Raw genomic sequence first — 27727 nt, forward strand, 5'->3', positions numbered from 1 at the left:
TAAAATCTTTCACTCACTTGCAAAGGCAGATCTTACTCCACGATACAGTGCATTCAAAAGTGTGCATGCAATTAAAGCAACACCGTGGAACTTTCTGAAGGTGGCACTTTACCTGCATGATTCTGGAATATTCTCCATTGACGTAGATAAATTTGATGTCATATTGTGGAATTTTACAGACAAGAGACAAGCAGGAAGAGAAATAACAGTCACCAACCCCGCTCATATTAAAGATGCTTTTTCAGTGCAATAAAAACATCCAAATTTCCCCCCCAAAAAAACAAACATGCTTTTTATTTTGGGTATTTATTTCTGGCTAAAAAGGTTACACGGTGGGGCTTTAAAAATCAAGATAACAACAAGTACTGATACAGGTTGGACTGCTTTCTGGAATAGTTTTATAAATCTAGTCTTTGACCTACAGTAGAACTAATCACATGCAGGTTATTAATGAAGCTACTATTATACTGTATTCAAAATGGCGTTCTATTGTCTAAGAAACACTTAAGAAAAACTCACACAACACAAGCAATGAATAATAATTACAAAATCAGCCAAGATGTGTCATTAGCAAAATATATATATATATTCATAAATCAGTTGAGAACCACAATTAAAAGTGCAATGACCAATGTAGTGATTCCTTTCTGTTGCATTATAATTCTCTCCTTAAACTCAGACGTTACGCTCCCATTGAGAGGTGTGCCTGTGCTGGGGAAAGGCGTGTCTTCACTTTGTCTGTTCACCAAAGCTCCAATCTGTTTTCAGTGCTGTCCCTGCCTGTCTGTGTCACCTAAGCCAAAGTAAGTACTCCTATTTTGAGACATTAGTTACTACTGCAAAGCTTTTTTACTAAATAATCTAACTCGCTTGCTTGCTAGTTTGTTATATTTGTATCAATGTAAAAGGTAGATTGGAAGAATTTAAAACATGGGTAGATACTTGCAGGGTGCATTCTGGTTTTAGCTCAGTTTAGTCCTGATGTAGACTTAATTTGACTCCTGTTCTTTAGTCCTGTTCTAGTTTAGGTTTCGTTATAGGCTTTAATCCCAGTTTTGACCCATTTTTGGTGTGTGGTGTGTAATTCTTAAGGTCTAATCTGTGTCCATATGTTATTGCTTTACAGTTACAGAGCATCACCATGCCTGAGACTGCAGAAGCCCACTCTGCCCACCTCACCACCAACCGCAACTGCGTAGTGGAGATCACCAATGTCAGCTCTAAGTACTGCCTGGTAAACCCTAAGTAAGCCTTCATTTAATCCTACAAGATTATAAAGACACTACGGTTTTGATAGCACATATTAAGTTCATTTATATATCTTTGTTTTCCCAGAGTCTACATGGAAAGTGGGTTTAGCCACAGCCCTCCCCAGCCCACCGTGCGTAGCCAGCACACAGAAGTCTTCTCCTTCACCAAAGACGACAACACCGCGTCGGGGGCTGTCGGGGTCTTCACCTATGAGCTTTTTGACATGCAGAAACGCCAGGCCCAGGAGCTCATCGCTGTCATGTTCTCTGTGCCTTTTGATTACACCTTCTACAAAAACTGGTTAGGTGTGGGTGTCTTTGAAAAGTCCAAGCCCTGTGATGAAGCATTGTACAAACATATGTATAACAGCAAGGATTTTTCCCAGTTTTCACGCCATGAAGCCGATGGGTCAGGCATAGTGTTCTCCTCCAAAACTGTGGACGTGAGGGGATGCATGTCCGATCAGGGCAGGGCTATCCTCAAGCTTGAGCTTTACGATAGGATGGGTAAATGAGCTCGTCTTGTAGCATCGTCTTGCACTAAATTGTCAAAATCGTACATTTAACCTGCATATATATTGTCTATATGTATACTGGTGCTGTACAAATAAAAGAAACAACAACATATTTTGTTTTTGCCTCTTTGTGTTGCAATGATAATAACAGAAAAGCATTCAGAGTTATATTGTCAGCTGCTGCAGACAAGACCGTGCATAGTATTCAACTGAAGCAGAGTTTACATGACACCTAATTGTTGCTGTTAACTGAGGTCTCAACTCATGAACACCATAATGGAAAGGTGTGGTGACACTAAGGAATGAGAACATATCACGAAATGCCTGTTAAACCTGCTTTTTTTTAACCAATGGAACATATTATTCTGCTTGTCTTACCTTTGTTGACACTGGTTACTGAAGGATGGGACCAACATTTTTAGACATTGAGTAATCAGGTGGAGGTGGAGACCTGTTTTTGGGTGGGACTTTTGGGTGTCATGCATTCCCCAGCAGGAGAAGTCAACTGGAGCTGCAGTGCTTCTCAGTCTTCACAGCAGTGTAACAGGCTCGGATTAGAACAGGTAAGATTAAAGAATATATTACATAAAAATGTTTTGTATAATTTGTGCTCTTAATTTAATTTGGAATTTTTAGCATCAACATGTCAGAAAGCGCAGAAGCCGTGGCAGCTAACCTGTCCAGTCGAAGAAATGTAACTATTGAGATCACCAACCTCACCACTAACTACTGTCTGATCAACCCCAAGTATGCATATGAAGTAAAAAGCAAGTAACATTTTATAGTATTGAAAACTAATTTTATTTTCTGCAAAGGGTGTTCTTGGAGAAAGGTAGCACTCCTATTCCAGCCCAACCAACTGTGCGTCCTCTAAAAACCGAGGTGTGCACCTACAGCAAAGACAGCGGCAGAGCCTCTGGTGCTGTGGGCGTCATGACCTATGACCTTTTCGAGAAGAACCGTCAGGATTACATCGAGACATTAGCCATCATGTTCTCCGTCCCATACGACAGAAACATGTACAAGAACTGGTTTGCCCTGGGGATCTACAATAAGGGAAAGGAGTGTGATGAAGCCCTGTACAAAGAAATGTACTATGAGAAGGAGCCCAAAGGGTTTGTGAGAGCGGAGGCCACTGGAAGTGGAATCACATTTGAGGGGAACTACCTGGATGTCAAAGCAACCATGTCTTCTGTGGGCAAGGCCATGATGAAGGTAGAGCTCTGGGATAAACTATTCAGCCCACCAATAGGCCAGCACCACTGAACACTGAAGGCTGTCTGTAATCAGTGTCGTGCATACATGTGTCGTCCCATGTGCATCTGCTAGTGTATCATCTATTCACTGTAAGAATTGAATAAATGCATAAAATTAAATATTTGTGTGATCATTCATGGTGAGGTATCACCCAGTCTGACATAATGTGCAATCTGCTATCTGTCACAGGTACAATATAGATTATAAATGTGTAATAATTATTCAGAAAACCCCTAAAAGTAGTTTTCTTTATTTTATTTTAATTTTATTATTTTTGTTTATTTATATCAAAAATAGCATAAAGAAAGTAGACCACACCCATTTGCTATGTTTAAAGGTACAGTATGTAGCCAGAACTCTACTACAATCACAAATGAACTTGTGAGTAGCCAGTCCCTTAAACTGCATATTCAGGATAGATATGACTATGATTTTGTCATTTTCAGCACTTGAACAAGCCATGCCTCATGTGAAAGCTCAGAACCTCCAGAATTCATTCACTGAGCTGCAGACGCTGCACTAGCACGGGTTAATGATTGACTACAGGTGCTGGGGTTTAGGTAGTGAGGGTTCAGATAAGAGAGAGTCATTTTAGGTTTAAACCAACTGGATTTTGGCCTTCAAACTGGCAACACAAATGAGAGACTGAGCTCCTCTTATTCCTGCTGGATTACATTACACTTGCTATCAGTAAGAGTAAGAATATGTTTACCTCGTATCTGGAGACACAGATAGGTCATGTTTATAAAATCTGAAATAAAAATGCTGTCGGCATGTTAATGACAGAAAGACCACAGCGCCCTCTAGTGGAGCCATGTCAGTGGTACACTTTAGAGACATTGAAACCATAAGTTACTTTTATTTGTTTATTTATTTGGATCCCATTAGTCAATCAGCTAGTCTTTCTGGGTCCATTGAAATATAACATTATAAAATCTTAATTTTATCATCACAAATATACATTTATAACATTTAATATTTCATTGCAATAAAATCACATTTTCTTAAAAAAAAAATCACAGTTGAATTCAAGTTGATCTAAAGTGCACATTTACAGAACATTTAAACTAATGTGACATTTCAGATTTTGAATAAGTGTTAGTTCTGAAACTAATTAGTATCAATGCCCGTGTGGCAAAAATAAGTAACAATATACATTGTCCACATATTTAGCATCAACAATTTTGCACTATGTTTAGTTTTTTGTTTGTTTGTGTGTGTGTTTTGTTTACTATAGTGTTTTATTATGGATTAGTGACACATTTAGCCTATAAATTACCCATTACAACTATCATAGAAAACACTGACCACAGTATTGAACCTTTGTTTTAAATACATCTCCAGTGTTTCCAGGCTCATTTGTTTCACATCATAGCCTAAAAATGCCTTCTTTGCTGTCTTGTTTACTGGCACAATCTCCTCAGTACTATTTCTATCATTACGACCAATAGCTGCGTATGTTGGAAAGGTACTTTTTAGATATGGTGGAAGGCTGTTGTTGAACTGTGGGCAACAATAGGCAGACCATAAGTACTCTGGTACTGCCACACGATTGTTGATCCAATGCTCTTGATCCTTGTAGGGTATAATCCCTGTAACTATGTAAGCTTTTCCAATGCAATAAGCCGCTAATGTTTTGTTGATGGTTTGTTCTAGGGTTTCCCAGGGCCCATCGTTGGACCCGGCCTTTTGGGGGACCACGTTGGTAAGGGTGAAAGTGGAGGAACGGTCATCGTACTGCTGGTGGTGCAGACTGGGGTTCAAATGACCACGAGAAAAGGAGGAGTTGATGTAGTCCGGATCCACGGCCTGACTCTCCACCACATTCACATCTAAGGGGCCTGGAGGGAACAGCGCCATGTTGCCATTGGCCTTGGGGTAAGCCAGCTGTGGACAGAGAGAGCAGGGGAGAGAGCATTCAGTGTAATGAAATAATTAAGTATGTTTTATTTCACATATTATGTAAAAAGTACTTTTGTGAGCTTTTAACCACACTATATTGTTGTCCTTTTGTTGTATTTTGCTTCATTCACAACCTTGTTTCATTAATCCATTAATCCAAAGACGTCTCCTCTGAGAACTCAAAAATGCTCTATTGACATTTTGCACAGATTGTTGCATCACAGGTAAACAATCCATCCAGTACAGTTGTACCGGACTGATTCTACGGTCAAATTGTGTTCACAATGACCACATTGCCCTATTAGCATAGCATTCATGTTTCCTAAGGGGGTCATTTATTTTCCCACTGTTCATTGGAAACAGAGGTGTAGGTCATAAAATGTGTTTTCCTGTAGACATGATTTCAAGTTAGAAAATGGGAAATGTGTATCCCCAGGTAACCAAAAGCATGTTGTAAAGAGGAATTAAAGCCACAATAATGTGTTCTTTAAATTCAATGAACCATAGCTATACTATTTTAAATATATTGTTCATATGGCCCTAGCAAATGGGAATCATTTTGTAAGCTTGGATCCGTTGGATCCACTCTTTCACTCTGTCCTTCATTTTATTACAGGGGATAGAGTTGAAAACCATCATTGTATTCTCTGTGAAAAAGTGGGTTGGCCATTACTGTCTATTAAAAGAGAGCAGCACTGTATGAAATGTATCTATAAGGGACTGTGACAAAGTGGGCCTTTGTCCCTTTTTAATAGTACTATGATTTGGTTTTGCACATGTTTGTTCATTTTCAATAACTTCAATACTCAACGAAATAGAACTATCCCAGGTTTGTTTTGTTTAGTTGTAATCAGTTTAAATCACCACACATTTGTTAGTTAAATATATTTTATTTAGTTAAATCTGTCTATTCAGTTTAATCCAACAATCATCTTACCTGCATCTCCACATGGTCCAGACAAAGAGGGGGCGTGCCCTATGTCGGCCATTTTATAGGCTTGAGTGGGGTCGTGGGCCGGACCATGTGGAGGGGGAAAAAACTGATTTAAGTTTGTTTATTTCTTTGTGTTAATGTCTTGTGTATTTTCGTTTCATGAATTAAGTGTTTATAGTTTATTTAGTTAAACACTTTTGGGTAAAGGGACTCGGGCCCGAGAGATGTTTTTATGCAATATAGGCTTATGTTACTCCCACCGCCCCCTGGACAAGAGATGGAGTAGACCGGGGGTGGGGCTTCCGGTGCAGGGAAGTATATTAGTCTGGGCAATTAGACAGATGGAGAACACCAGTGTAGCCAGGGTACACGTGGCTTTTGTTTCAGTTGCTTAAGTTTGGTTGCTTAGTTTTTTGTTGAGCACCGTTAATTTTTGTACATATGTATTATTTTTTGTGTGTCCACGGTGTACCACTGCACGGGTAATAAATAGTGTCTAATGGGACTTCTTTTGAGTCTGCCTCCTATTTTTGATCACTCGGGCCCGCTTCCTCACAGGACTGTTTCAAAAACTGCCAGAATACCTCACCTGTTTGTTTCAGTATCACTGATACTGGAACATTTAATACCAGATCACATGACTGCATAAGGCTAAGCAATTTTTCAACACAATAATGGAATACACTTCAAGGAAAAGCAAAACTGGATATGTTGCTGACCCAATCACAATTTAATAATCTGTATGTATGTTTGTTTGTATGTATGTACATACATAATGTATGTTTGTATGTATGCATTATTAACATGCATTAACCAGTAAAATGAGAACAAAGATGTTATAACTGATCTGAAAAGAAAACATTTAGAGCTCATTTCTAGTGTGCTGCTGTAATTCATGTGCTATGTAAATTATATGCAATAACTTATATTAGACCATTATATTTTAAATGACCAGTCAAAAAGCTGTTAGGATCATGCTCACATTGTTCACATCATATATCTCTTACCTGTGGCTCATACTTCCAGGATGTAGAGGGTCTCTTCCCCATTGGGACACTGTACACATAGGCAGAGAACCAGGCTGACCTCCTCGGGCGGCTGTACAGTGAGGCAAAGCGATACTGGTTGCTGTATCTCTGACAGATTGGAGTCCCGGTCAGACCTTTCAGCGGCCAAGATTTGTAGAAGAACTGTAAACAAGGGGAAAAATCACCCACATCTCCTCCACAAATGCTCAGTTTTGTTGAGAAAAGTATGACTAAAAGAGTCCAAGAATACGCCATGATGACAGTGTATGGAGAAGTGTCTGTGGAGAAGTGAAAAGACACAGGCCATGGTCAGCTGAATAACTTGTACTTCCTGTTACTGTAGCGCGTTGCTGTAGCAAAAGTGCCAATTACGCACTACGCAAGACGTTTTACATTTGGTTTCCTTTCTCAGGCAGCAATGTATGAGTAAGCTATTCTTGGCTGTTACTCTTATGTTTATCAGGGTGTGGTGCTTGGGGAGTTGTAAAACAGTTACTTGGCTCTGGCATTTCTTAGTCTACACAGTGAGGTGCTGGATGCAAAGTCAAGGTCACATGAATTTGATTGTGATTTATTTCAGTTAGTAACATTCATTTATTTGAGAAATTCCCAAACATGACCTATCTTTATCCCCTGATGTGAGACATTTTCAAATCAAATGAAGTTTATTTATAAAGCACATTCAAAACAGCCAAACCAAATACAATATACAGGTATTAAAAATGGATAAAAACACAGTATAAAATAAAATATAAAACCAAGATGTCTCTTTCAAACTTGTATCAAATGAAAAGCTACATCTTTACTAGAGATTTAAAGTGCTGCAGTGACTGTGCAAAGGTAAATAAATACTTCACATGTACATACTTGCACAGGGGAGAAACTGTATAGGGCCACTGTTTATAGGCTTTTTTTTTTACTTCCTACTCTGAGATAGTTCCTTTTTGACAGGAAGTTTCTTTTTGGTGACATGGCTGCATAACGGGAAATGTATGTAACACATGCACATATGGCTTTAACATTGTTTTTATGCATTCATTTGCTTATTTGAACAGTTGTAAGTGCGTTAGTTTACAGACAAGGTACCAGGGAACACAGGGCCCACCACCAAGCAATCCAGATTTTAAAGTTAAGTTAAGCAAAGTTAGTTAGCTGGCTCTGTGTGCATGAGCGACTAAATAAAGATGGGGGATTAACAGATTATCATTATGTTATAGATTTAAAAAATATACTCAATAAGTGTTAGTTTATGGCGGCACAATGATACAAAATTTAAGAAAATAAAAGGGAGTCTGAAAACTTTGTAAGGCGTCTGTAGGTGCTCGTCAGAGAAGTTGGACATCAAAAAAGTTGTTATTGTTAGGTTGGTAATTTCAGATGGATTTAACAACAAAATAAATGTGTAAATTATAAATAAAAATAAAATGTACAAAATCTAAAGGATGAGGTGTTTATTTATTTCCAAATAGATAGAAAATCAATCACACATTAGTTTTCTTACTGTATGTGAACATCTGAATTTGATGAAAGTAATGAAAAGGTCCTCCTCTCATTATTCTGGCAAATTTAGCAAATAAATATAAATAATTTTGGTAAACCGAATTCACCTAAAACAGGAAAGTCAGTGTGAAAAAAGTGTAGTCTTATGTGTCTTTTTATATAGTGTTTGCAAACTGAGTCCTCACCACCTAAACCCCAAGTTCAGCTGTAGACAACTGTTTTTTTTAAACTGGTCTTACATTTTTCCACTCTTTCCAAACAAAGTATGTGTAAGTCTTTCTAGGTTTTCCAAGCTCATTTGTTTACAGGCCTTAGCAAGTCTTTTTCCTGGAGTGTTAAATGATGCAGTGCCACTTCTGCTGTGAACACTTCACAACACTGGAAGAGGGCGGACTTACAGAATTGTTTAAGCTCCTTTGGGATCTCCCCCTCCTGCCGTCTTCTATTTCATTCTTATGCAACTATAGCTGGTTTGGAGTTTGGAACCTTTTACAAGCGGAGTGTGGGGACTGATTTTCACAAGGATTCAATTTCTCCTTCAGTATCTGGAATATTAGGGTAGGCTGAGTTATGTTATGCATGTTTTGTGACTTCATTTGTGGCTGTTGCAGACTGCACGGGGGAAACGTACTAAGTGAAACATTTCAGCTTGGGGCTATGTTTTTCTTTGTGCTCCAAGTAGATTAGCCTGTCAGTATCTAATGCAAACAGCCTGTGCTAAAAATGCCAATGCAAAAGTCAACTATGACAACAAGAAATGCAAGGGAGAGTGAAAACGTCTGTCTGCAAGTCTCTTTTTTTAAACAGTGGGGGTTGGGATTGTTTCTTAAAAGGGGGAAATGTAAGGACAGACTAAACCAAGAGAGTATCCCATAACTTATATTGTACAAATGTATGTAATGTATCATCAAAAACAGAGGATCTAATGAAGGTAAAAGTTGTATAATCTTTAGTAGTGTGCATAGTTTCAGAATGGTCTAAAATGGGAAGTGTGAAGCCGCAGAAGTGATTTGCCAACCATCTACTGAGTTTGTTTTTGAGTTTGGCTCTGTTTAATATGTAAATTAAGGTACATTCATTCTTTCAAAATTGAACTGGGAAATATTTTATTAATGAGTTATTTATATTTTGGAATTGTCATCTAAGAATGTTTGTTTCTGGTGTAAATGTCAAAGAGGACCAAGAAAGAGGAGTCTGAAACATAAAGTCAAAAGGGTTTAATGAGTTTAGTACAGGTAAAGTGAACAGTGAAGCAACAGACTCTCAGGAAAGGATAAGATCAAAGTCCTGAGGTGTGTGTGTTTACAGTTTTATAGTGTCTATCAGTGTGTGTGTGTGCGTGTGTGTCAGTGTAATCTCTCAATTTTCCAGGTCTGATCCATAGCAAATGACACTGCTCATCCAAACCGCATGGAGAAGCAAGACGTCTTCACTCCTACTACGATTTCTCCAGTTGACAGATTTAATTTGTGTGTGTGTGTTTGTGCATGTGTGTGTGCATGTGTGTGTGTGTGCAAGGGTTTATGTATGTGTGTGGGTGTGTGTGCATGTGTGTATGTGTGCTTGTGTTTGTATGTGGGGGTGTGTATGCATGTGTGTATGTGGGGGTGTGTTTGTGTGTGCGCATGTGTGTGGGGGTGTGTGTGCATGTGTATGTGTGCATTTGTATGTGTGTGTGTGTGGGGGTGTGTGTGCATGTGTAGGGGTGTGTGTGCATGTGTATGTGTGTGCATGTGGGTGTGTGTGTGCATGTGTATGTAGGTGTGTGTGTGTGCATGTGTGTATGTATATGTGTGTGTAGGGGTGTGTGTGCATGTGTATGTATGTAGGGGTGTGTGTGGGGGGGTGTGTGCAGGTGTGGGGGTGTGTGTGCATGTGTATGTATGTGTGTGTATAAATCTGATCTTGTTGTGTTCATAGTGTTATCTTGGTGAGCTCCCACACAACGGCAGGGCACAGGAACTCACAGTTCTGTTCTTGACTCATTCTTGACTCTTGTTTGCATTTTACTGGTGTTCACGTGTTATTAACTGAAGAATTAGTACATCCAGATACAAGTTTAAAGTACTTTATATCCATCAGATTGATCCAAGAGGAACTGTGCCGGGCTGAGTTCACATTGCAAAATTAATCTAAGTGTGATTGTTGCCAAAATACACAGAGCATTTGAGTTGGACATGGGCGGAGGTGCATCAGATTGGCCAGTCTCTGAAGTTTCTATTATATAAGTCAGAAGGCTAGCCATGTTTACATATGTCACAACTAATTTTATCTAATACTTTCAAGTATATTTATGTATGAATGTATCTGTATCAAAGTGTCATTCAATTTTAAAACACAATCTTAATCATAATCTTTGGTATTATTTTCCACAGGCTCAATGGACGCCACCTCCCACCTCTCTTTCCTATTGTTGGCATTCCTCTCCTTCCTGACAACAGCTTGGTCCGGGAAAGTCCTGGTTTTCCCGGTGGATGGAAGTCACTGGGTCAACATGAACCTAATGATCCAGGGTCTCCACAACAGAGGTCACGAGGTCACTGTGGTGCGCACCGACTCCTCCTGGTACGTCAAGGAAACTGCGCCACATTACACCTCGCTCACCATCGCCCTACCTGAAGCCATCGCCATAGAGAAGGAGGACTTTTTCGTAACTTTTCTTATGAAGATGTTGGCTATAAAGAAAGCGGGATCTTCGCCTATGGCTTTTCTTTCTTTCTATTGGGAAATGCTCGGTGCTTTATCCAAAATACACCAGCAGGCGAGCATGGTGGGTGTGCAAATGCTTGAAAATAAGACTCTGATGCAAAAACTTCGAGAGACAAAATACGACGTAGTTCTGATCGACCCTGGACTACCTGTTGGCGTTCTTGTAGCGCATGAACTTGGTGTTCCTACTGTTTATAATGTGCGTTGGATCACCAGCGGAGAAGGCCATTTTGTTGTTGCCCCATCCCCAACATCTTACGTGCCAACTTCTGGAGTGGCTTTACCGGACAAGATGACGTTTTGGCAAAGACTCCAAAACACTTTACACTATGGCTTGAACACGTGCATTGACAAGTTCGTAGTCGCTCCTGTTTATGATCGATTGGTGGAGAAATACTTTGGATCTGATATAAGCTTTTATCACATGTTACAAGGAGCAGACATTTGGTTGATGAGGGTCGATTTCGTGTTTGAATTCCCAAGACCCACAATGCCCAATATCGTTTACATTGGCGGGTTTCAATGCAAGCCGTCTTCTCCTTTACCGCCTGAACTTGAGGATTTTGTGCAAAGTTCTGGTGATCACGGGTTCATCTTGATGTCTCTGGGTACTCTTGTCAAAGCTTTGCCCAAAGAAATTACTTCGAAAATCGCCGCCGCCTTCGCTCAGCTCCCTCAGAAAGTTATATGGAGGCACGCAGGTGAAAAACCAGATAACTTAGGCAATAACACGCTACTGCTGAAATGGTTGCCCCAAAACGACCTTCTGGGACACCCAAAAATCAAAGCGTTTGTAGCCCACGGTGGTACCAATGGAATATATGAGTCTATATACCACGGTGTCCCCATAGTGGGTGTCCCTCTTCTTTTTGACCAACCGGAAAACGTTCTAAGATTGGAAGTCCGAGGAGCAGCAAAGGTTTTAGACGTGACACATATAACTACTGAAAGTTTTCTAGAGACGGTTAAGGAGGTTGTCCGTAACCCTTTTTATAGAAACAACATGAAAAGATTATCCTCTCTGCATCGGGATAAACCCATGCACCCGCTCGACACTGCCCTCTTCTGGATAGAGTTTGTAATGCGGCACAAAGGGGCGGCGCATCTTCGTACAGAGTCGTATAAGATGCCGTGGTATTCCTATTACTCTGTGGATGTGGTGAGCTTTTTAATAGCAGTGGTTTTATTGTCGATGTGGATATTTTTTGCAGTTGTTCGTTTTCTGTGCTGTAGAATCATTCGAAAGAGAAAACCAAAGCAAGAGTAATATATGGCAAATAAACTGTGCAAAAGACTACGCTAACGACCACCACACAAGAAAATGGAATATACTTGATAATTACTGTGTATTGTGCAACAAAACATACACTGAAGCAATAAATGAAAGATGTTATTTTTTATTTTAAATGATCTCTGTGTGCTTATTTCATACAACTTTCTCCATTATATAATCAAATGTGATGAAACCTTGAGCTTAGTTATTTAGATTAGTAGATATTGTGTAGTGTGCTTCTATGTTACAGTACAGTTCAAATGTAATAAAGCTTGTTTCCATGATAACAAACTGATTATATATAGTAGACAGAAGCGTTATACATTTGCTTCTTTTATTTTTGACATAGGCTCCAAAAAAACAAAAACAAAAACTGACCACACGTAATAAGACATTGTATAAAATGACAGGAAGGTAAGATAAAGAAAGAAAACTCACCAATATGGCAATTGTAACACAATGTATATCTACAAAGTCCAGATATACAAAAATACAGTGTGCATCTATACGTTCATTTCACAAATCCATCTGTATGAAATCTTGCAGGACCCGTCCATCCAGGCCTGCAGCACCTCCTCACTGGTGTCCACGTGTCCACAGTCCTCTCCCTCAATGTCCTCTGACGTCCAGTCGTCTGGTTCAGTCCCGACTCCAGGTCTGTCCAGCCAATATCTGTGCAAGAAAACAACAATAGGATTTATTATATATCAGTACTCAAACTGTGGTACAGATAACACAGATGCTACGCAAATTGCTTCTGCAGTTTTCATAGTCAAATGTTTTGTCCCTAGTCCTTGTGTAGAACTATAATGTCTTAAAACGTTTGACGACAACAACTTGATGTAAGTTTAGAACAGTGACATGTATGTGATATATCTGACAGTTATTTGGTTTTGACTTACTGTGGACTTGATGTTACTTGTCGTCCGTCGACCCAGCGCCAATCCCCCTCCTGCTCGATGTCTGACATGCCGATCCACAGGCGAGTGTTGGTCTGGTCCATCCTGTGACTTGTCTCATGAGTAAAATTCTGAGAGAAAAAAAGGAGTATTAAGGAGACAGGTTGACATCCACAAAACGTCATCATCATTATCGTCAGCTGATTGATGGAGGAGGTGAAATAGGGAGGGGCCAGGTTATGGAGGATGTATTCAAGTTGTAGAACTATTTGAACACATCTGTATTTGTTGCTCTTTGGCATCATCTGGTGGCGAAACTGCAGGTTGCAATTTCAATTTGTCAGTGTAAAGTTTGTAGCTAAGGAATGTTTTGTTATGGTTAAATATACAGTAACAATGAAAGTACTTTTTGAACAGTAAAACACTTCCATGGAGACATTCAGAAAAGTTACATAATAGATCAACACTGTACCTGCTCTTCTTCAGAGTTAATGATGACCAGATCAGCTCTGTGAGTCTGACACCAGGCCCGGCTGGAGCTCCAGGAGAGGGTCCGAGAGGAGAAGTAGTAGCACTTTGACTGGAACAAGGTCCAACCTTCAGCACACTTCTTACACATGCGCTCTGGGACAAAATAAGAAGATTAATTTAATATTTGTCACTGAAATTATTTACAATATATGAGATGTTCATTTATAACTTTACCTTGAGTGTTCTGGTTAACAACAGGGCAGTAGCGGTCCAGAGAGTGATAGGCCTCTACCGCACATTGTAGTTTGGCCGACATTTTCTTTAGTTCTTCTTTGCATTGGTTCAAGTCTGTTCTTTGCTTTTCTAATGCAGAAGTCACATTTTGATTTTGGCTTCTCAGCTCTCCCAAAATCCCCTGATGCTTCTCCCTTTCTTTCATCAATTTGTTTTGTAATTTTTGATTAACGTCATGCAAAACTATGCTAGCCTCTTCCAGCTTTTGTTTACCTTCTTGCAACTCACTATTGAACGTTGACAAATCTGCTATAATCCGGGACATATTCACCATCGTTTCTTCCTGGTCTATCCTAACCTGAACCACTTTGCTATATTCCTCAGTGAGATACACATTTGTCGAGGTTAAATTGTCAATCTTCTCCATTAGTTTGGTGCGTTCCCTTGTCGCGGCAACATCCTGGGACAATAACTCGACCATGGTCTTGTTACGAAGTTTGTTCTGCTCTTCCAGCTCGGCATTGTGGTCCATTAACTTTTTATTGTCTCTTTTCAAGTCGCTGTTGATTGAGGTTATTGAAATGTAGTTTTCAGTGATGTTCTGATACTCAAACAGGATGTGGTTCCTTTCGAGTTTGCTGCTGCACTGGTCTCTATCTAAAATATATATATGAAGAGTTAGTTAAAACAAGTAAACATGTTGTTATGTTTGTTGCTAAATTAATTACAAGAGTTGTGTAGCAAATAATATTAAAAAAAAGTTGAAATTGGTCACTGTAATAAAGCTAAAGTCGACCCTTATTATAAACGTAATCTTGGTGTCTTTTATTATTTAAGTTATTGCAATTTATATCTGGAAACATTAGGTGGGTCAAAGAGAGGATCTTTGACCCACTTTTGACCATGACTTGACAATTTGGTATTTACATGTGCTATTATAGTGTACTTTAAAAAAAAAACAAAAAAACAAAAAGAAACAGGAACTAAGAGGAATCCGCATTGGTTTCAACTTTCATATCACTTTTTACTCAAATGTTTGTGCTGTATTCTTCTCTAAGCAGCTAAACAAAAGTATAAACTCACCCATTATTCAACTGTCTGAAAGTAAGTATACAGTATGTAGGTCAGCGTTAAAATGTGTGAGGGATTGTGCGTGTGTACATGTGTTTACTTACACGTGACAGAGAGAGTAATGCATGTCACAAGTAGCAGAACGCACAGGGCAGACAGGAGCATCATGGGATACGTGTGGCGACAGAGGAGAGATTTGGGCGGCAGGCACTCTGAGGCTGCACAAATACACACGTGGAGAGGAAATTGAGTCACTATCAACAAGTTTATTATGATAACTGAAAGGGCTGCATAATCAGTCATAAATGCAGACTTATATAAGCACGTCAACAGTTATAACACAGTGTAGGCAGCAAAGAAAAATCTAGTTGTTCCCGTAGTTTAGACGACTACAAACATGCTCTTAAATTCATGGGATTCTTGTATTCATTTATCAGTTCATATTTCATTCTTTTTTCCCAAATTGTGCAGTTCTAACAATTGATTCACGACTAACTACATTGTTCTTATGAGTCTTGTTTATCATATTCGACGCGTTGATTTCATTATAATAAAAATAAACCCCTTGACTCACTCTGTTCTGGCTCCTTCTTATCTGTCATGGGGATGGGTGCTGGGGTCGGACCATTGATCCAAGGAAACCACCGGTGATCAAACATTTCTGTGTAAACACATTCACGGAACAGTTGCAGATTATTTGGTACAGCTGCAATAATCAGTTCTCAAGTTCGTTTTAGACAGAGATAACAAACAGGCATGCACATACATTTTATCTTAATACATGTTAATTTATGTTTAGTAAATTTAATGTGTTTTCAATTTTTTTCTCTATGGCAACAACATATTACGCTTCGTAGTGTGCAATGATGTGTAGTGCGTGTTATATGGTCTGTAGGAGCCATTTTGACTGCCTTTTATTTGTGCACCTCCAGCATCTATGGTTCACTGTGGTTTAGATGTTTGGAGTGGAAACCCCAGGTATAAAGGGGGCATGAAATTGAGCATGTCTGTAGATCTTCCACTGTGGTACTGTGGCAGCCAAATCCAGTAGTGACTGTTTGCAAATTAGCCTCTACATTCACAGAGAAATTGGACAATTTAATATTCTGCACTCTGAGTCAACTGCAGCTGAAATGCATAGAAGTTGTAGTAGCCTAGTATTTGGGCAATACCACATTTTTACATAATATGCAGTTTCATGTGTGATTCATATCTGGTTGGACAAATCTCTCCACAGATTCCACAGGATTGCTGCAGATGTGTAAGATTTCGGTTCAAATTCACTCAAATCGAGAAAACGAGACGTAGGTGCAAACTTTAACCAAGAAGCGCCTGAACACGGCACGAGGGCCTTGATACAGTCAGTGTGGTTTCCTGCTTTGTATCATTCTCACGACCACAGCGAGGACTAAAACAGCACAGCAAAACTCTTGGAATAAACTACTGGCCACGGGTCTGCAACCACTCTCCAAAGAACCACATGCGGCTCTTTAAAGCCTCCAGAGCGGCTCTTTAAACAAAAAACAAAACAAAAAAAAGTTTTTTGGGTATACTTTATTTATTAAAGTTTGCATTTGACAGACTTTGTGGCATACCAAAATATATTAATTCTATTGAAATTCTTTTTTTTTTTAAATTTATATATTTTTTTTACTATAGGTACTATTCGAGCAAATCCCATGTGGCAAAGAATAAAAATCATTTTGTAGAGTAAATATTTCACATAAAATGCACCAGACTGCAGGAAATTACATATAATTTGCACAAAACCCCCAGACCCCCTAAAACACTTGAAATAAGTCCACAAAGTTCATAAATACAAAATGGTACATATACTTTATAATATATTAATAACTAACAGTTGACTTACTTCTTTCAAATGAATTGGTTACTCACTTCGTCTCGCTACTTGTAAAAAACAATATCTGACTTTAATTTGGTTTAAAATAGTGCAGTGTGGCTCTGTTGTTCAAGGCCGCAGACTTCTGCTTTAGACTAACAGATCAAAACTGGAACATGCTCAACTTAACCTGCGCTTGGTCTCAAAAACAATCAAATCCAGGCGTTTAGAGAAAGCAGAGAAGAGAAGCACAGATGAAGGAGTAGTAGTACTTTGTGTCTTTTATAGCCTACTTAAATCCATTGTTTTGCATTTTATGTTAATGAGTGGTCCTGTTTGCTCCCACCTTATCTTCCACGTGACTGATACTGGCATTCTTTATAAATCATCTCAACAAACACTTTAGTTAAATATTCAACCTGTGCCACAGTAAGATGAACTCGTTTGTCATATTTAATTATCTTATGCGTTCATTTAACCTTTGTTGTCGTTCTACCGACAGGGGGCAGTGTGGCGTCACATAAATGAGATGAACGCTCCATTTTTGTGCGTGAACTTTTACATTATATTACCTTACATTTTATATTGACTACAGCGACTATTCAGCTGTTATTGTGTCACCACTATAGGCCAGGTGCATGAAGTACTCAGATACAGACATACAGTTACTCAAATAAAAGTAAAAGTATCACATGAAAATATCTTAAGTATTTTCAAACAAGCGATGTTGATTAGTTTAGTTGATTAGTGTTAAATGTAGTGATATTGATTAAAATTATACATATTTAGGGTAACAGTAGTATGACGTATCTACACACACACACACCCCCACACACACACACCCCCACACACACCCCCACACACCCCACACACCCACACACACACACACACACTGATAGACATGATAAACTGTAAACACACACACCTCAGGACTCTGATCTTATCCTTTCCTGAGAGTCGGTTGCTTCACTGTTTACCTGTGTGAAACTGTCAAAAACCTTCTGACTTTATGTTTCAGACTCTTGCTTCTCTTTGACGCTCACACCAGAAACAAACAAACATTAATTTTTCACATGAATTTTTTATAGGCTATTTATTTTTGTTTGCTCAAAGCTTGACCTCAAAAATCTTCGGTCAGGATGTTAACATGGACATGGTAAAAATACTCCCTCAAATCACATGAAAAGTACTTTTTACTTTTCAATCCAGTTCCAAAAATGTAGTTGAGTAGAAAGTATTGCTGTCTGTGTGAAGTAAAAGTAAAAGTGAAGTAAAAGTATCCACTGTAAAATCTACTGAAGTAAAGCACAGATACCTAAAATTTCTACTTAAGTACAGTCCTTTATTACTTGTACTTCATACTTCCACCACAGATATAGGCCTTCTACTATACCTACTTGTGGATATAAATAAATATAAAATCGGCTACCCACAAACAGTAGTACTCAGGACTTAAGAATGCTTTTATGTAATCTGGTACTGACCATTTTACTGCTACTATTACTTCCTTTTACTCAATACTCCAAATAAATACATTTAGCTTAATTTATTCCACTGTCAGCAATGCAATATTTATTTATTTAAACAACTTGCTGCTAATAGAGGGATAATACAAGCATGACAGAAAACACAAAACCCTCTTTCTGGGACTCAAATGCTGTATGCTGGTGTGAAGAGGAACTGACCACATTGACCTAATAACCTTATCTACTTGTATTCTGTGCGTGGTTTGCGTATTGACAGAGCCGGGGCAGGGCATACAATAGATAGATAGTGTGTATTCTGTGCTAATGGGCTACTCTTATCACAGTATCACACAGGGCTGTTGTGAAAGTGAGGTGTTTACATCTTGACACAAACCTGAAGTGAGACATGAGAGAATTCACGTGATCTATATTAAAATAACTGTTGCACTTTACACATTTGGTAAATATGTTTTATGAGATGTTATGTTCAAATGCACGTCAGGAAAAATATAGAAACACACAAGTATAATTCTCATTCTGAAAATTCATTAATTGACTTTTATAGGAAATGATAGTTATTCAAAATATATAAATAACAAGTATATTTTTTTACAATCTTAAATTTCATTAAAACTCTCCAAATAATTTTACTAAAAGATGTATGGAACCAGTTATTAATTAGTTCAACACTGTGCACTGTTAATAATTGTGTTCTTTATGATATAGAAAACCACAGACATAAAAATACAGCATATACACTGCAAACTATAAAGTCTTGTTGCATTCTTGATTTTGGTTCTTGCAGATGACCACATAGACCAGAACTGGGATCAGAGCGACTGAGAGCAGGGTCAGGGTGAGGAGCAGAGCCGGAGGAGGGTCTGTGAACTCATCTCTGAAGCAGGCCCCAAAGAAGTGAGAGTGGGTTTGTAGAAAAAGCTCCTCAACTATAGTGTTAGGGTAGAAACAAAACAGTATCCTAGACACACGCTCCAGGCACAAAGTCATCTCGTTGTACGGTCTGAATGCACACAAAATAAGAAAATTGACATGACTAAAAATCTAATATGTGTATTCTGTTCATTTATGAATAGGTTTACAGGAATTGCCTTTAAACATATCTTTCTCACATTTATTCAGTTGCATGTGTTTTCTTGTTAAAAAAGTATATGAAAAACATGTAATATTACTGTGAGCTGCTTGTCAGTGGAGAATTCAAACTAAAGTATTAACATCTACATGGGAAGTGAGCAGGTGGTGGACCCTCCAGCTTCAATACTTTTAATTTACATTTGAGGATAAAAAAGTTATTTTTTTAATATTGAGTCAATAGACTTTTTTGATGGTGACAAAATGGATCCTACTGCCCCACAGAAAACACATATACACATGTGTGTAATACCTGATGATTTCTTGCATGCTGCACCACTTGTCCTCACTCACATTCATCATTTCCACATAAAACACTTGAACACAAAGATCATGACTAAAGTGATGAAGGGTCTCCCGGTGGCACAATCCCGGCGGCAGAATATCCTCCCAGTCCTGGAACGCCTCTGCAAACAGCACACAGGGATGCCAGCTTATCAGAGACCAACAACAAGCAATTAAGCATTTGGAAAAAAAAACACAACAGACATGCGACGCCAGTCTCCAAAAAATATCCTCAAAAAAGAGGCGCCAAGGCTGTTTCTGAAATGAAAGGTAAGTTGCCTTCCTTTGCTTCCTTAGTCATTTCCTCCAAAGTCAGTGCCTTAGCCCAAACACGGCTAATGGAGCAGCTTCAGAGAGAAGGAGCAGCAGCGTCACAGGCACAAATGCACCAAATATTCACATGTGAAAAGAAGGGCATGGATGTGTATCACCTTCGAATCAGCTTAAATTAATTTAAGGGGGGGGGGGGGGGGGGGGGCAGTTTGTGGGAAGGGGGTCACTACTATCACATATTCATGCAGTAGTAGTGACTCTTTCCCATTGGGGATTGAACACAACTTGTGCAGTGAGTGGTGACCTGTCCTTACCAAGCCCAGATCAGACCAAAACAAAGCAAGACACTTTGCACTTGAGAAACAGCCCTGGTTAAACTTGTGTCATATTGTGCATATTTGAACTGCATATTTCAACATCAATAGTCACAATAAACACAGCATGTATTTCAGTCTTTACTTCATTAAAAAATCACCACTTTTATCAAATGAAGCTCTCAGGAACAAGCCCCAAAAACACGACTCACAACTCTTAAAATGCACAAGCAACTGTCCAAAAATAAAAGCTGTAAGAAAGATGACTTGGCAACGATGACAACAACTATGGGAAAATATACTATCTGACTAAAGACTATTAACCCAGGGGAAGTGTGTACATAGAGCAACTCACCATTGTCCTCTGTAATAAGAGTTACATTGCTGTCCACTTCGTCCTTCAAAGTTAAATTAAAAGTTGTTCCTGAAATAAATATTGTAGAGTATGACCTTTAATGAAAATGTGAGTAAACATCTTTCAAAACATCTGCATGTATTTGATGCAAAACCACTGACCTGTATTCAGACTATTTAAACTTAAGTGATACCCAACTTTTTTCTCATGAATTAGTACTTTTAGTTTTCAGAAATTGTATTGTAAAGGCAGAACTCTGTGACAAAAATCAGACCACTACAGTTTACCCAGTGATGGATGAAGTACTCAATTTTATTAAGTAAATGTACAGATAGAGGTAAAAAGTTACTCAAGTATAAGTAAAAGTATCACATGAAAAAATCTACTTAAGTAAAAGTATTAAAGTATTTAAAAATGTACTTCAAGTGTAAAAAGTAAAAGTATTAAACGTAAGTGTTGTTGATTTGTATTAAATGTAGTGATATTGATTAAAAATGAAAAATATTTTAGTCAACAGTAACAAAACAAATCAATTTCCTTATGTTTTGTTGTTTATTTTTGTTTGCTTACAGGGCGGTCTTTCCTTTTCAGATGTGAATTCCAGCAATGCACCAAGGGTTTGTGAGAGCTACCATCAAGTTAGTAAGATTTAAATGCCTCTAATTTGTTCACATATCCTAAATATTATTACATTTCAGTCTAAAATGATATTGAAGAATGATCTTACCATTGCTGACTGCTGTCACTGTTTCATCCGTCAGCCTGATCAAAACATCTGTGTAGTTGTCAGATTGAGACTTTACAGCACCTGCAAATAAACAGATTATTACATTTTATTTTCTAAATCACAAAAATCTGACATCATCTCACTTTTCCGTCTCTGAACCAAGCCGAAAACCACTAGATTTTCTCTAAACCGCTATGTGTGAAATAAACAGGAAATTACACACATCCAGACTGAAGACGATGTAAAATTTGTACCTGTGAAGAGCAGCATCCCGAGCGCATAGAGGAAAAAGGGGGACAGGGAGGACAGAGGGGACAGAGGGGACCACGACGTTGCCATGACGCTGGACGACTGAGCGCTCACACATGTGACTAACCACAGCTGAGGGACAAGCCCATCCCACTGTAGCTGTCTTCCTTTAGACAAGAGAAATGTGAAAAGTGGTACTACATGGGACTATAAACCCAGAATTAAACCTGGACCAGGACTAAACTAGAACTAGAGCAGGACTGGGTACAAACCTGGACCAAAACTTCCATCTAAAACTTGTGTGTGTCCTAAACTTGAGTGTAAAATAAATTAGTACAGACTCCAAGGAAAAGCAAAACTGGATACATCGGTGACACAATCGCAATTTAATAATCTGGAACATTTATACACCCACCTGCACCGTTTTATATGGACTTGTTTTGTTTTTTTCTACTTGTATTGTATTTTAAACAGGGCGCCCATGAAAAAGAGAGTGTACTTATTGGGTTCCTCTGTATAAATAAAGATAAAGACGTTTTTTGCACTTTATTTTCCCAACGTCACATTATTCCTTATAGTGTGTAGCACCCAAGATTTTATGTAGATAGACAGACAGTACTTTATTCTTCTCTTTAAAGGAGAAATATCTGTTTTTGAATAAACTTTTTAAATTCAGTTGACACCAAAATATCGAAAAATATAATTATTGCAAATGCGGTTAGGGTTATTTGCGATTAGGGTTTTTCTTTATTATTTTTGCACAATTTATTCAACAAATAAGAAGACTAGAAAACAAGTATAAGACATATCACTGCAGCATAAATGCACATTATAGTTGTTAATGTCATAATCTAGGATAATATAATAATTCCATAAAAATAAAAAAATAAAAAAAACCCCGCCAATTTTGTGTATGTTATTTTAAAACAGTACATTCCGCCCTGAGCACCCACAGCGTACAGCATGATTCCTATCTGCTAATTGGTTGTGTGTGTGTGTATTTGTGTTTCAGTGGAAGTCGGTCTGTGTTTCCTGCCCCCTCTGAAGCTCTGAAGGGATTTCCTCATTCATTTAGAGCCGAGACAAAATACAACCAAATGGACAAAGTATGGCTGCTGTGTAGAAGTTTAAGGGAGCTGTGGAAATAACACTGCATGATAACAGTGATAACATGTTTTCATTTCATCATTTAAAAAATCAGTATTTAAAGGTGCACTATGTAACTTTTCTGGTGGAATATTCACAACCTGCTGATCTCCATGGAGATGTTATTGCATAGCTTGGAATGTTTCTCAATATAGCATTAAACTTGGTTATCCACTGACACAAGCAGCTGAGGCCAAGTTACAGGTCGGATCTGCTCACAGTAAGAATGTATGTCTCAAGACATTGTTCGGCAATAAAAAACACCTGTACTTCATAAATGCAAGACAAATACGTTTAATGCCATATTGTGGAATTTTCCAAACAAAGTAGTAATATATCCAAGGAGACAAGCAGAATATGGACCCTCCACCAGAAAAGTTACATAGTGCACCTTTAAGCTAATTGAGTCTCGACATTTATATATTATTCTTTTGGTGCCTCAAAAAGTTCACACTTTTAGACAAAGGCGTGTGTGTAGGCTGATATTTTTTTTGATATGAGCAGGATGTCATAGCTGAGTTTTAAGTCTGCAGTACTTGAGTCTGTGGAGACAGGAAATTTTACTTCAGCACTTGGTGATGAAAGACATTTCTTTAGGAACAGGAAGAGCTGCTACACAAACACATACATAAGATAAAATAACCACATGTAACTGTAAATGTGTAACTGTTTAGTTGACTTTTTTGTGTGTATGAAACCTGTGACCAAATCTGAGACTGAATAAGTGAATGAGTGAATAATCTGTAGTATTGTCTACACTTCTGAGTTCTGAAATGTCTCAAAATTGCTTTCTGAAAGACATTTCAGTTCACTGACTATTCATTATTGATCAGCTGTAGGTCAAATATATGGAGTTTAATGCACACCACAAAGTCCAATAAACCCTTCACTTAAATCAAAATTGTTGTGGTAATAGAAGCCTAATGATGTTTTCAAATGCAGTAGTTTTCTTATATATATTTCATTGTTTTGTATATTTATATTGTTTTTGTTTTACTCAGAAAAATAAGTTATAACTTAGTTTATAACTTAATCAGAATAAGCCATTGCCAGTGAACACAATTAGGAGCTTGCTTCGGCATATAAAACAAAGAATAATAATATAAACTATGGTAAAATAAAAATAAGGGCATGCATTAAAATAAGGTCAATAAAAATAAACTTTGATACACAAATACAAAATGTACAGTATGGGCAGAACAACAGTGCAAAAAAGCTCATGACAGTTGTAATTCTGGTGTAGGATCCATCACCTACTTGACTCCATGGAGGTGCACGTTGCCTAGAATCTTCCACAGCATGGCATTAAATGATCCACATTGCATTTATTCAGTTTTAGTTTTTTTTTGGTGGATTGCTCAAAAACATGCATTCTTACAGTGAACAGCGTCGCTTCCCCGCAGACTTGATCTGTAATTTGGCCTGGATGTGTCACCTACTTGCCTTGATGATGACAGATAATTTTAATGCCATACTATGGGACAAAGCAATAACATATGGAGACTAGTAGGTAATTCTATGAGAGACACAAAGTACTGATACCTTACACTGAAAGTTTAACCCACAGGTGGAGTTTGTTGCCCTCCTGCTCTGGTTCATGCCCAGGTGAAAGAGTGTCTTACCAGTTTCACTCTGATCTGCATTAACCACAATACAAACATATCACAGGAGGATACAGACGGCACTGGTACCACTTTAACCTCATTCTGATCCTGGCCTGTAAACACCTGGCTTTGTCTCACCAAACGATGCACTTTTCCCATCAGAAACAACCATCTGATCAGTTCTCAGGGTCGTGACACCGTCTGAAACGCCTGTGGTTTAGTGGGTATTGTTGTTTTGTTTAGAACATTCGGTTGCACATCACAGGTCAGGCTAAGGTTACAGAGGAGGGCATTGCCAGTGTGTGTCCAGTTGTGGGAAAAGAATTTAAGTGAAAGGTGCTATATGTTTATGAATCAAAATAATCAATGCAGTGCCAATGCTGTGCTGTAAAACATGGCTGTCATTGACTTTTGTGATCAGGATGCCAAAATTTCAGTGATGCACTGATGCGACACATTCCACTTTTTCACATTAAATAGCTTTAGGACCGAAAGTTTAACAAACTCCGCTTGCACTGAAATCAGAGCTTGTTTGTGCAAATGAGAGCCATTTGCAAAAATGGTTTCGGTTTGACCAAAACAGGCAGATGCCGTTGCTGTAATCATATTTTTACTTGTCTACTGTCTACTTCTTTGTCAAATTTCATGATTCTATGTGCACATTCTTTTGGCGTTGTCTCTGTACCCTAATGTACATTTTTTTGTGTGGGGGTGCTGGTGGCCCATTTTATTTATTTTTGTAAATTGAAAATAGCCATTTGCCAACTTGCATGTAGAGAAGCGCAAGTTTTGTGAGATTTCGTCATTGTTCACTGGGTGAAAAATATGATAGAAAGAAAGAGGAAGAATATTCTCATATGAAAACAATGTTTTTTAGCTGATGAACTACAGAGTCACACATTTACATCATGCCGAGGGCCCCTGGTCACTACGGGCACTTCTCATCACTTCACTCAGTGGCCACGATCAGCCCTAATGCCTTCACCAGCTTCTGGCGCTCGGGCCTAATTACAAAACTCATGTGTCTTGCCCAGGAAGTCAGAAAACAAGACTTACATATTTCAAGAAAAAATATTTATAAAAAAAGTTATTTTGAAATGTATCTTAGATTATATTTAAACCGATTTTTAAATATTTCTTGCACAGAACTGGTACAGTTAGGCCTGTCATAACAAATTTCAAAATCATTGAACTAAATATAGATGACAGGAACTAAATAGAAAAGCAGGATTATGCACAAAAACGTATTCCAAATGTACACTATTATTAAAAAATATGAACTGCAAGAAATAGATTACAGAATGTGACACTTAAGTAGTAAATGAGTCATAGAGGTTCATAATTCAATCTTCTACAAATTAAATCTCATTGTGATGCAGAAAAATAACCAACATTTCCCACTAGTACAAAGAAAAAGCACCCACAATAAATACTGACCCCCAAAAATGATTGTTCCTCCCGTAATATATTGAATAATAAACCATTGCAGTAATTATCATGAGTACACTGTGCCATTAGTCACCACCATAACTATTTCAAAGCTCAAATGTGGTCCATGAAGTTACATTAAGTACATTTCAGAGAGGAAAATAAGTCAACTATGAAGTTTATACTGTATTGTAATTTTTCCACTTCAGGTTCTGTAATTTGGAATGCAAAGGGTTAGAAAAATAGATCCAATCCACTTTATTTATATAGCACATTTCATAAACAAATTGTTTCCAAAGTGCTGCACAGAGACAAAGTGACATAAAATAAAAAGGAACAACAATCAAAAATAAGTAGGTGCTCATTTAATTTGACTAATAACTAACTGTACATAAAATCAATAAAACACATAAAAATAAATATAAAAAAAAACACAGAGGACCACACAACTCACGCGGTGTTAAAAGCCAGAGAATAAACGTGGGTCTTAAGATGAGACTTAAAACACTCTACAGTGGGAGCTGTTTGAACGTGGGGGGGCAGGGCGTTCCACAGTTTAGCTCCAACCACAGAAAAGGCCCTGTCCCCTCTGGTTTTAAGTCTGGTCTTAGGGACCACGAGCTGGAGCTGGCCCTCAGACCTCAGAGCGCGCACCGGGGTGTAAATTTTGATGAGGTCCGAGATGTAATCTGGGGCCAGACCATTCAAAGCTTTAAAAACAAACAATAAAATCTTAAAATCAACTCTATAATTAACAGGAAGCCAGTGCAAAGACGCAAGAATTGGTGTGATATGATCGTGTTTTTTGGTTCCTGTTAAAAGTCGTGCAGCAGAGTTTTGGACTAACTGCAGTCGGTAAAGCGAGTTTTGTGAAATGCCAGAATAAAGTGCATTGCATTAGTCCAGGCACGAAGAAATAAAAGCGTGCACGACTTGTTCAAAAAGTTTAAAAGATAAAAACGGTTTGACTTTGGATAAAAGCCACAGATGATAAAAACTAGATTTTAAAATGCCATTAATATGCTTGTCAAATTAAAATCGCTGTCTATGGTGATGCCAAGGTTGGTGACTGTGGGACGCACATAATTTTGAAGAGGTCCCACATCCGTGAGGGTACTGCCAGAGCCAAACAGTATAACCTCGGTCTTTGCTTCATTCAATTTTAAAAAGTTTTGGGCCAACCAAGCCTTGGCGTCACATAGACAGTCGAGTAGGGGTGTCAGGGAGCAATTGTCTTTTTTAGAAATTGGTAAATAAATCTGGCAATCATCTGTGTAAAAATGATATAAAAGGCCATGTCTTTTAAAAATGTCCGCAACTGGGAGAAGATAAAGTGCAAAAAGAATAGGCCCCAGAATTGAACCTTGGGGGACTCCGCTCACAAGTGGGGTGAAGGATGAGGTAGAGTCCCCCAACCTGACTGTGAAGGACCGCCCTGTTAGGTACGACCTAAACCAGTCCAGGGCAGTCCCCCTGACACCCACACAATATTCAAGACGGTTTAAAAGAGTTGAGTGGTCAACTGTGTCAAAAGCTGCAGTCAGGTCTAAAAGCAGTAAAATGGCAGAATTACCAGAGTCTGTCATTAAAAACAGGTCATTTAAAACCTTTAAAAGTGCAGACTCTGTGCTGTGAAACGCTTTATAGCCTGACTGGAAAGTGTCCAAAGTTCCGTTTGCATTTAGGAAAGGCTGCAGCTGTGCAATGACAGTTTTTTCTAAAATTTTCGACACTAAAGGGAGTTTAGAAATTGGTTGATAATTCGATAAAATTGTAGGGTCAAGACCAGGTTTTTTGATCAAAGGCTCAACAACAGCTTTTTTACAAAAAGAAGGAACAACACCAGAA

At 38.4% G+C, this 27727-nt stretch overlaps 6 protein-coding genes across 6 annotated transcripts; 3 read left to right on the forward strand and 3 right to left on the reverse strand.

Moving 5' to 3' along the window:
- The first annotated feature begins 703 nt into the window (after window positions 1-703).
- On the forward strand, window positions 704-1875 carry LOC117387429 (uncharacterized). Its single transcript, XM_055229589.1, has 3 exons — window positions 704-803; window positions 1127-1245; window positions 1336-1875. The coding sequence occupies exons 2-3, from the start codon at window positions 1142-1144 to the stop codon at window positions 1763-1765; spliced, it is 534 nt and encodes a 177-aa protein (XP_055085564.1). The 5' UTR covers window positions 704-803; window positions 1127-1141; the 3' UTR covers window positions 1766-1875.
- Window positions 1876-2227: 352 nt separating this feature from the next.
- Window positions 2228-3132, forward strand: LOC117387453 (DELTA-stichotoxin-Hcr4a-like). The gene is made up of 3 exons (XM_033984965.2): window positions 2228-2328; window positions 2402-2512; window positions 2581-3132. Exons 2-3 carry the CDS (start codon window positions 2409-2411, stop codon window positions 3029-3031), a joined length of 555 nt encoding a protein of 184 aa, XP_033840856.1. The 5' UTR covers window positions 2228-2328; window positions 2402-2408; the 3' UTR covers window positions 3032-3132.
- A 929-nt stretch (window positions 3133-4061) lies between these two features.
- LOC117387295 (endonuclease domain-containing 1 protein-like) lies at window positions 4062-7220 on the reverse strand. Its single transcript, XM_033984770.2, has 2 exons — window positions 6866-7220; window positions 4062-4909 (listed from the first exon to the last, which is right to left on the reverse strand). The coding sequence occupies exons 1-2, from the start codon at window positions 7139-7141 to the stop codon at window positions 4298-4300; spliced, it is 888 nt and encodes a 295-aa protein (XP_033840661.1). The 5' UTR covers window positions 7142-7220; the 3' UTR covers window positions 4062-4297.
- A 1611-nt stretch (window positions 7221-8831) lies between these two features.
- Window positions 8832-12502, forward strand: LOC117387411 (UDP-glucuronosyltransferase 2C1-like). The gene is made up of 2 exons (XM_033984918.2): window positions 8832-8944; window positions 10762-12502. The coding sequence occupies exon 2, from the start codon at window positions 10767-10769 to the stop codon at window positions 12360-12362; it is 1596 nt and encodes a 531-aa protein (XP_033840809.1). The 5' UTR covers window positions 8832-8944; window positions 10762-10766; the 3' UTR covers window positions 12363-12502.
- A 369-nt stretch (window positions 12503-12871) lies between these two features.
- Window positions 12872-14054, reverse strand: LOC117387697 (asialoglycoprotein receptor 1-like). Its single transcript, XM_033985235.2, has 4 exons — window positions 13973-14054; window positions 13740-13891; window positions 13271-13398; window positions 12872-13040 (listed from the first exon to the last, which is right to left on the reverse strand). The coding sequence occupies exons 1-4, from the start codon at window positions 14052-14054 to the stop codon at window positions 12872-12874; spliced, it is 531 nt and encodes a 176-aa protein (XP_033841126.2).
- Window positions 14055-19014: 4960 nt separating this feature from the next.
- On the reverse strand, window positions 19015-21791 carry LOC117387698 (uncharacterized). Its single transcript, XM_055229835.1, has 5 exons — window positions 21707-21791; window positions 21453-21533; window positions 20726-20794; window positions 19752-19905; window positions 19015-19370 (listed from the first exon to the last, which is right to left on the reverse strand). The coding sequence occupies exons 1-5, from the start codon at window positions 21789-21791 to the stop codon at window positions 19115-19117; spliced, it is 645 nt and encodes a 214-aa protein (XP_055085810.1). The 3' UTR covers window positions 19015-19114.
- Between the last annotated feature and the right edge of the window lie 5936 nt (window positions 21792-27727).

This window comes from Periophthalmus magnuspinnatus, chromosome 19, assembly GCF_009829125.3.
Source record: "Periophthalmus magnuspinnatus isolate fPerMag1 chromosome 19, fPerMag1.2.pri, whole genome shotgun sequence".
Taxonomy (NCBI): Eukaryota; Metazoa; Chordata; class Actinopteri; order Gobiiformes; family Gobiidae; genus Periophthalmus; species Periophthalmus magnuspinnatus.

Coding starts and splice junctions, on each gene's coding strand:
- LOC117387429 (XM_055229589.1), top strand. CDS start 1,142: ATGCCTGAGACTGCAGAAGCCCACTCTGCCCACCTCACCACCAACCGC. Junction 1,246..1,335: donor TACTGCCTGGTAAACCCTAA/GTAAGCCTTCAT, acceptor TTGTTTTCCCAG/AGTCTACATGGAAAGTGGGT.
- LOC117387453 (XM_033984965.2), top strand. CDS start 2,409: ATGTCAGAAAGCGCAGAAGCCGTGGCAGCTAACCTGTCCAGTCGAAGA. Junction 2,513..2,580: donor TACTGTCTGATCAACCCCAA/GTATGCATATGA, acceptor TTTTCTGCAAAG/GGTGTTCTTGGAGAAAGGTA.
- LOC117387295 (XM_033984770.2), bottom strand. CDS start 7,141: ATGGCGTATTCTTGGACTCTTTTAGTCATACTTTTCTCAACAAAACTG. Junction 4,910..6,865: donor CCTGGAAGTATGAGCCACAG/GTAAGAGATATA, acceptor CTCTGTCCACAG/CTGGCTTACCCCAAGGCCAA.
- LOC117387411 (XM_033984918.2), top strand. CDS start 10,767: ATGGACGCCACCTCCCACCTCTCTTTCCTATTGTTGGCATTCCTCTCC.
- LOC117387697 (XM_033985235.2), bottom strand. CDS start 14,054: ATGTCGGCCAAACTACAATGTGCGGTAGAGGCCTATCACTCTCTGGAC. Junction 13,892..13,972: donor TGTTAACCAGAACACTCAAG/GTAAAGTTATAA, acceptor ATTTTGTCCCAG/AGCGCATGTGTAAGAAGTGT. Junction 13,399..13,739: donor TTAACTCTGAAGAAGAGCAG/GTACAGTGTTGA, acceptor TTTTTCTCTCAG/AATTTTACTCATGAGACAAG.
- LOC117387698 (XM_055229835.1), bottom strand. CDS start 21,791: ATGGCAACGTCGTGGTCCCCTCTGTCCCCTCTGTCCTCCCTGTCCCCC. Junction 21,534..21,706: donor CGGGATGCTGCTCTTCACAG/GTACAAATTTTA, acceptor GTTTATTTGCAG/GTGCTGTAAAGTCTCAATCT. Junction 20,795..21,452: donor AGTGACAGCAGTCAGCAATG/GTAAGATCATTC, acceptor TATTTATTTCAG/GAACAACTTTTAATTTAACT.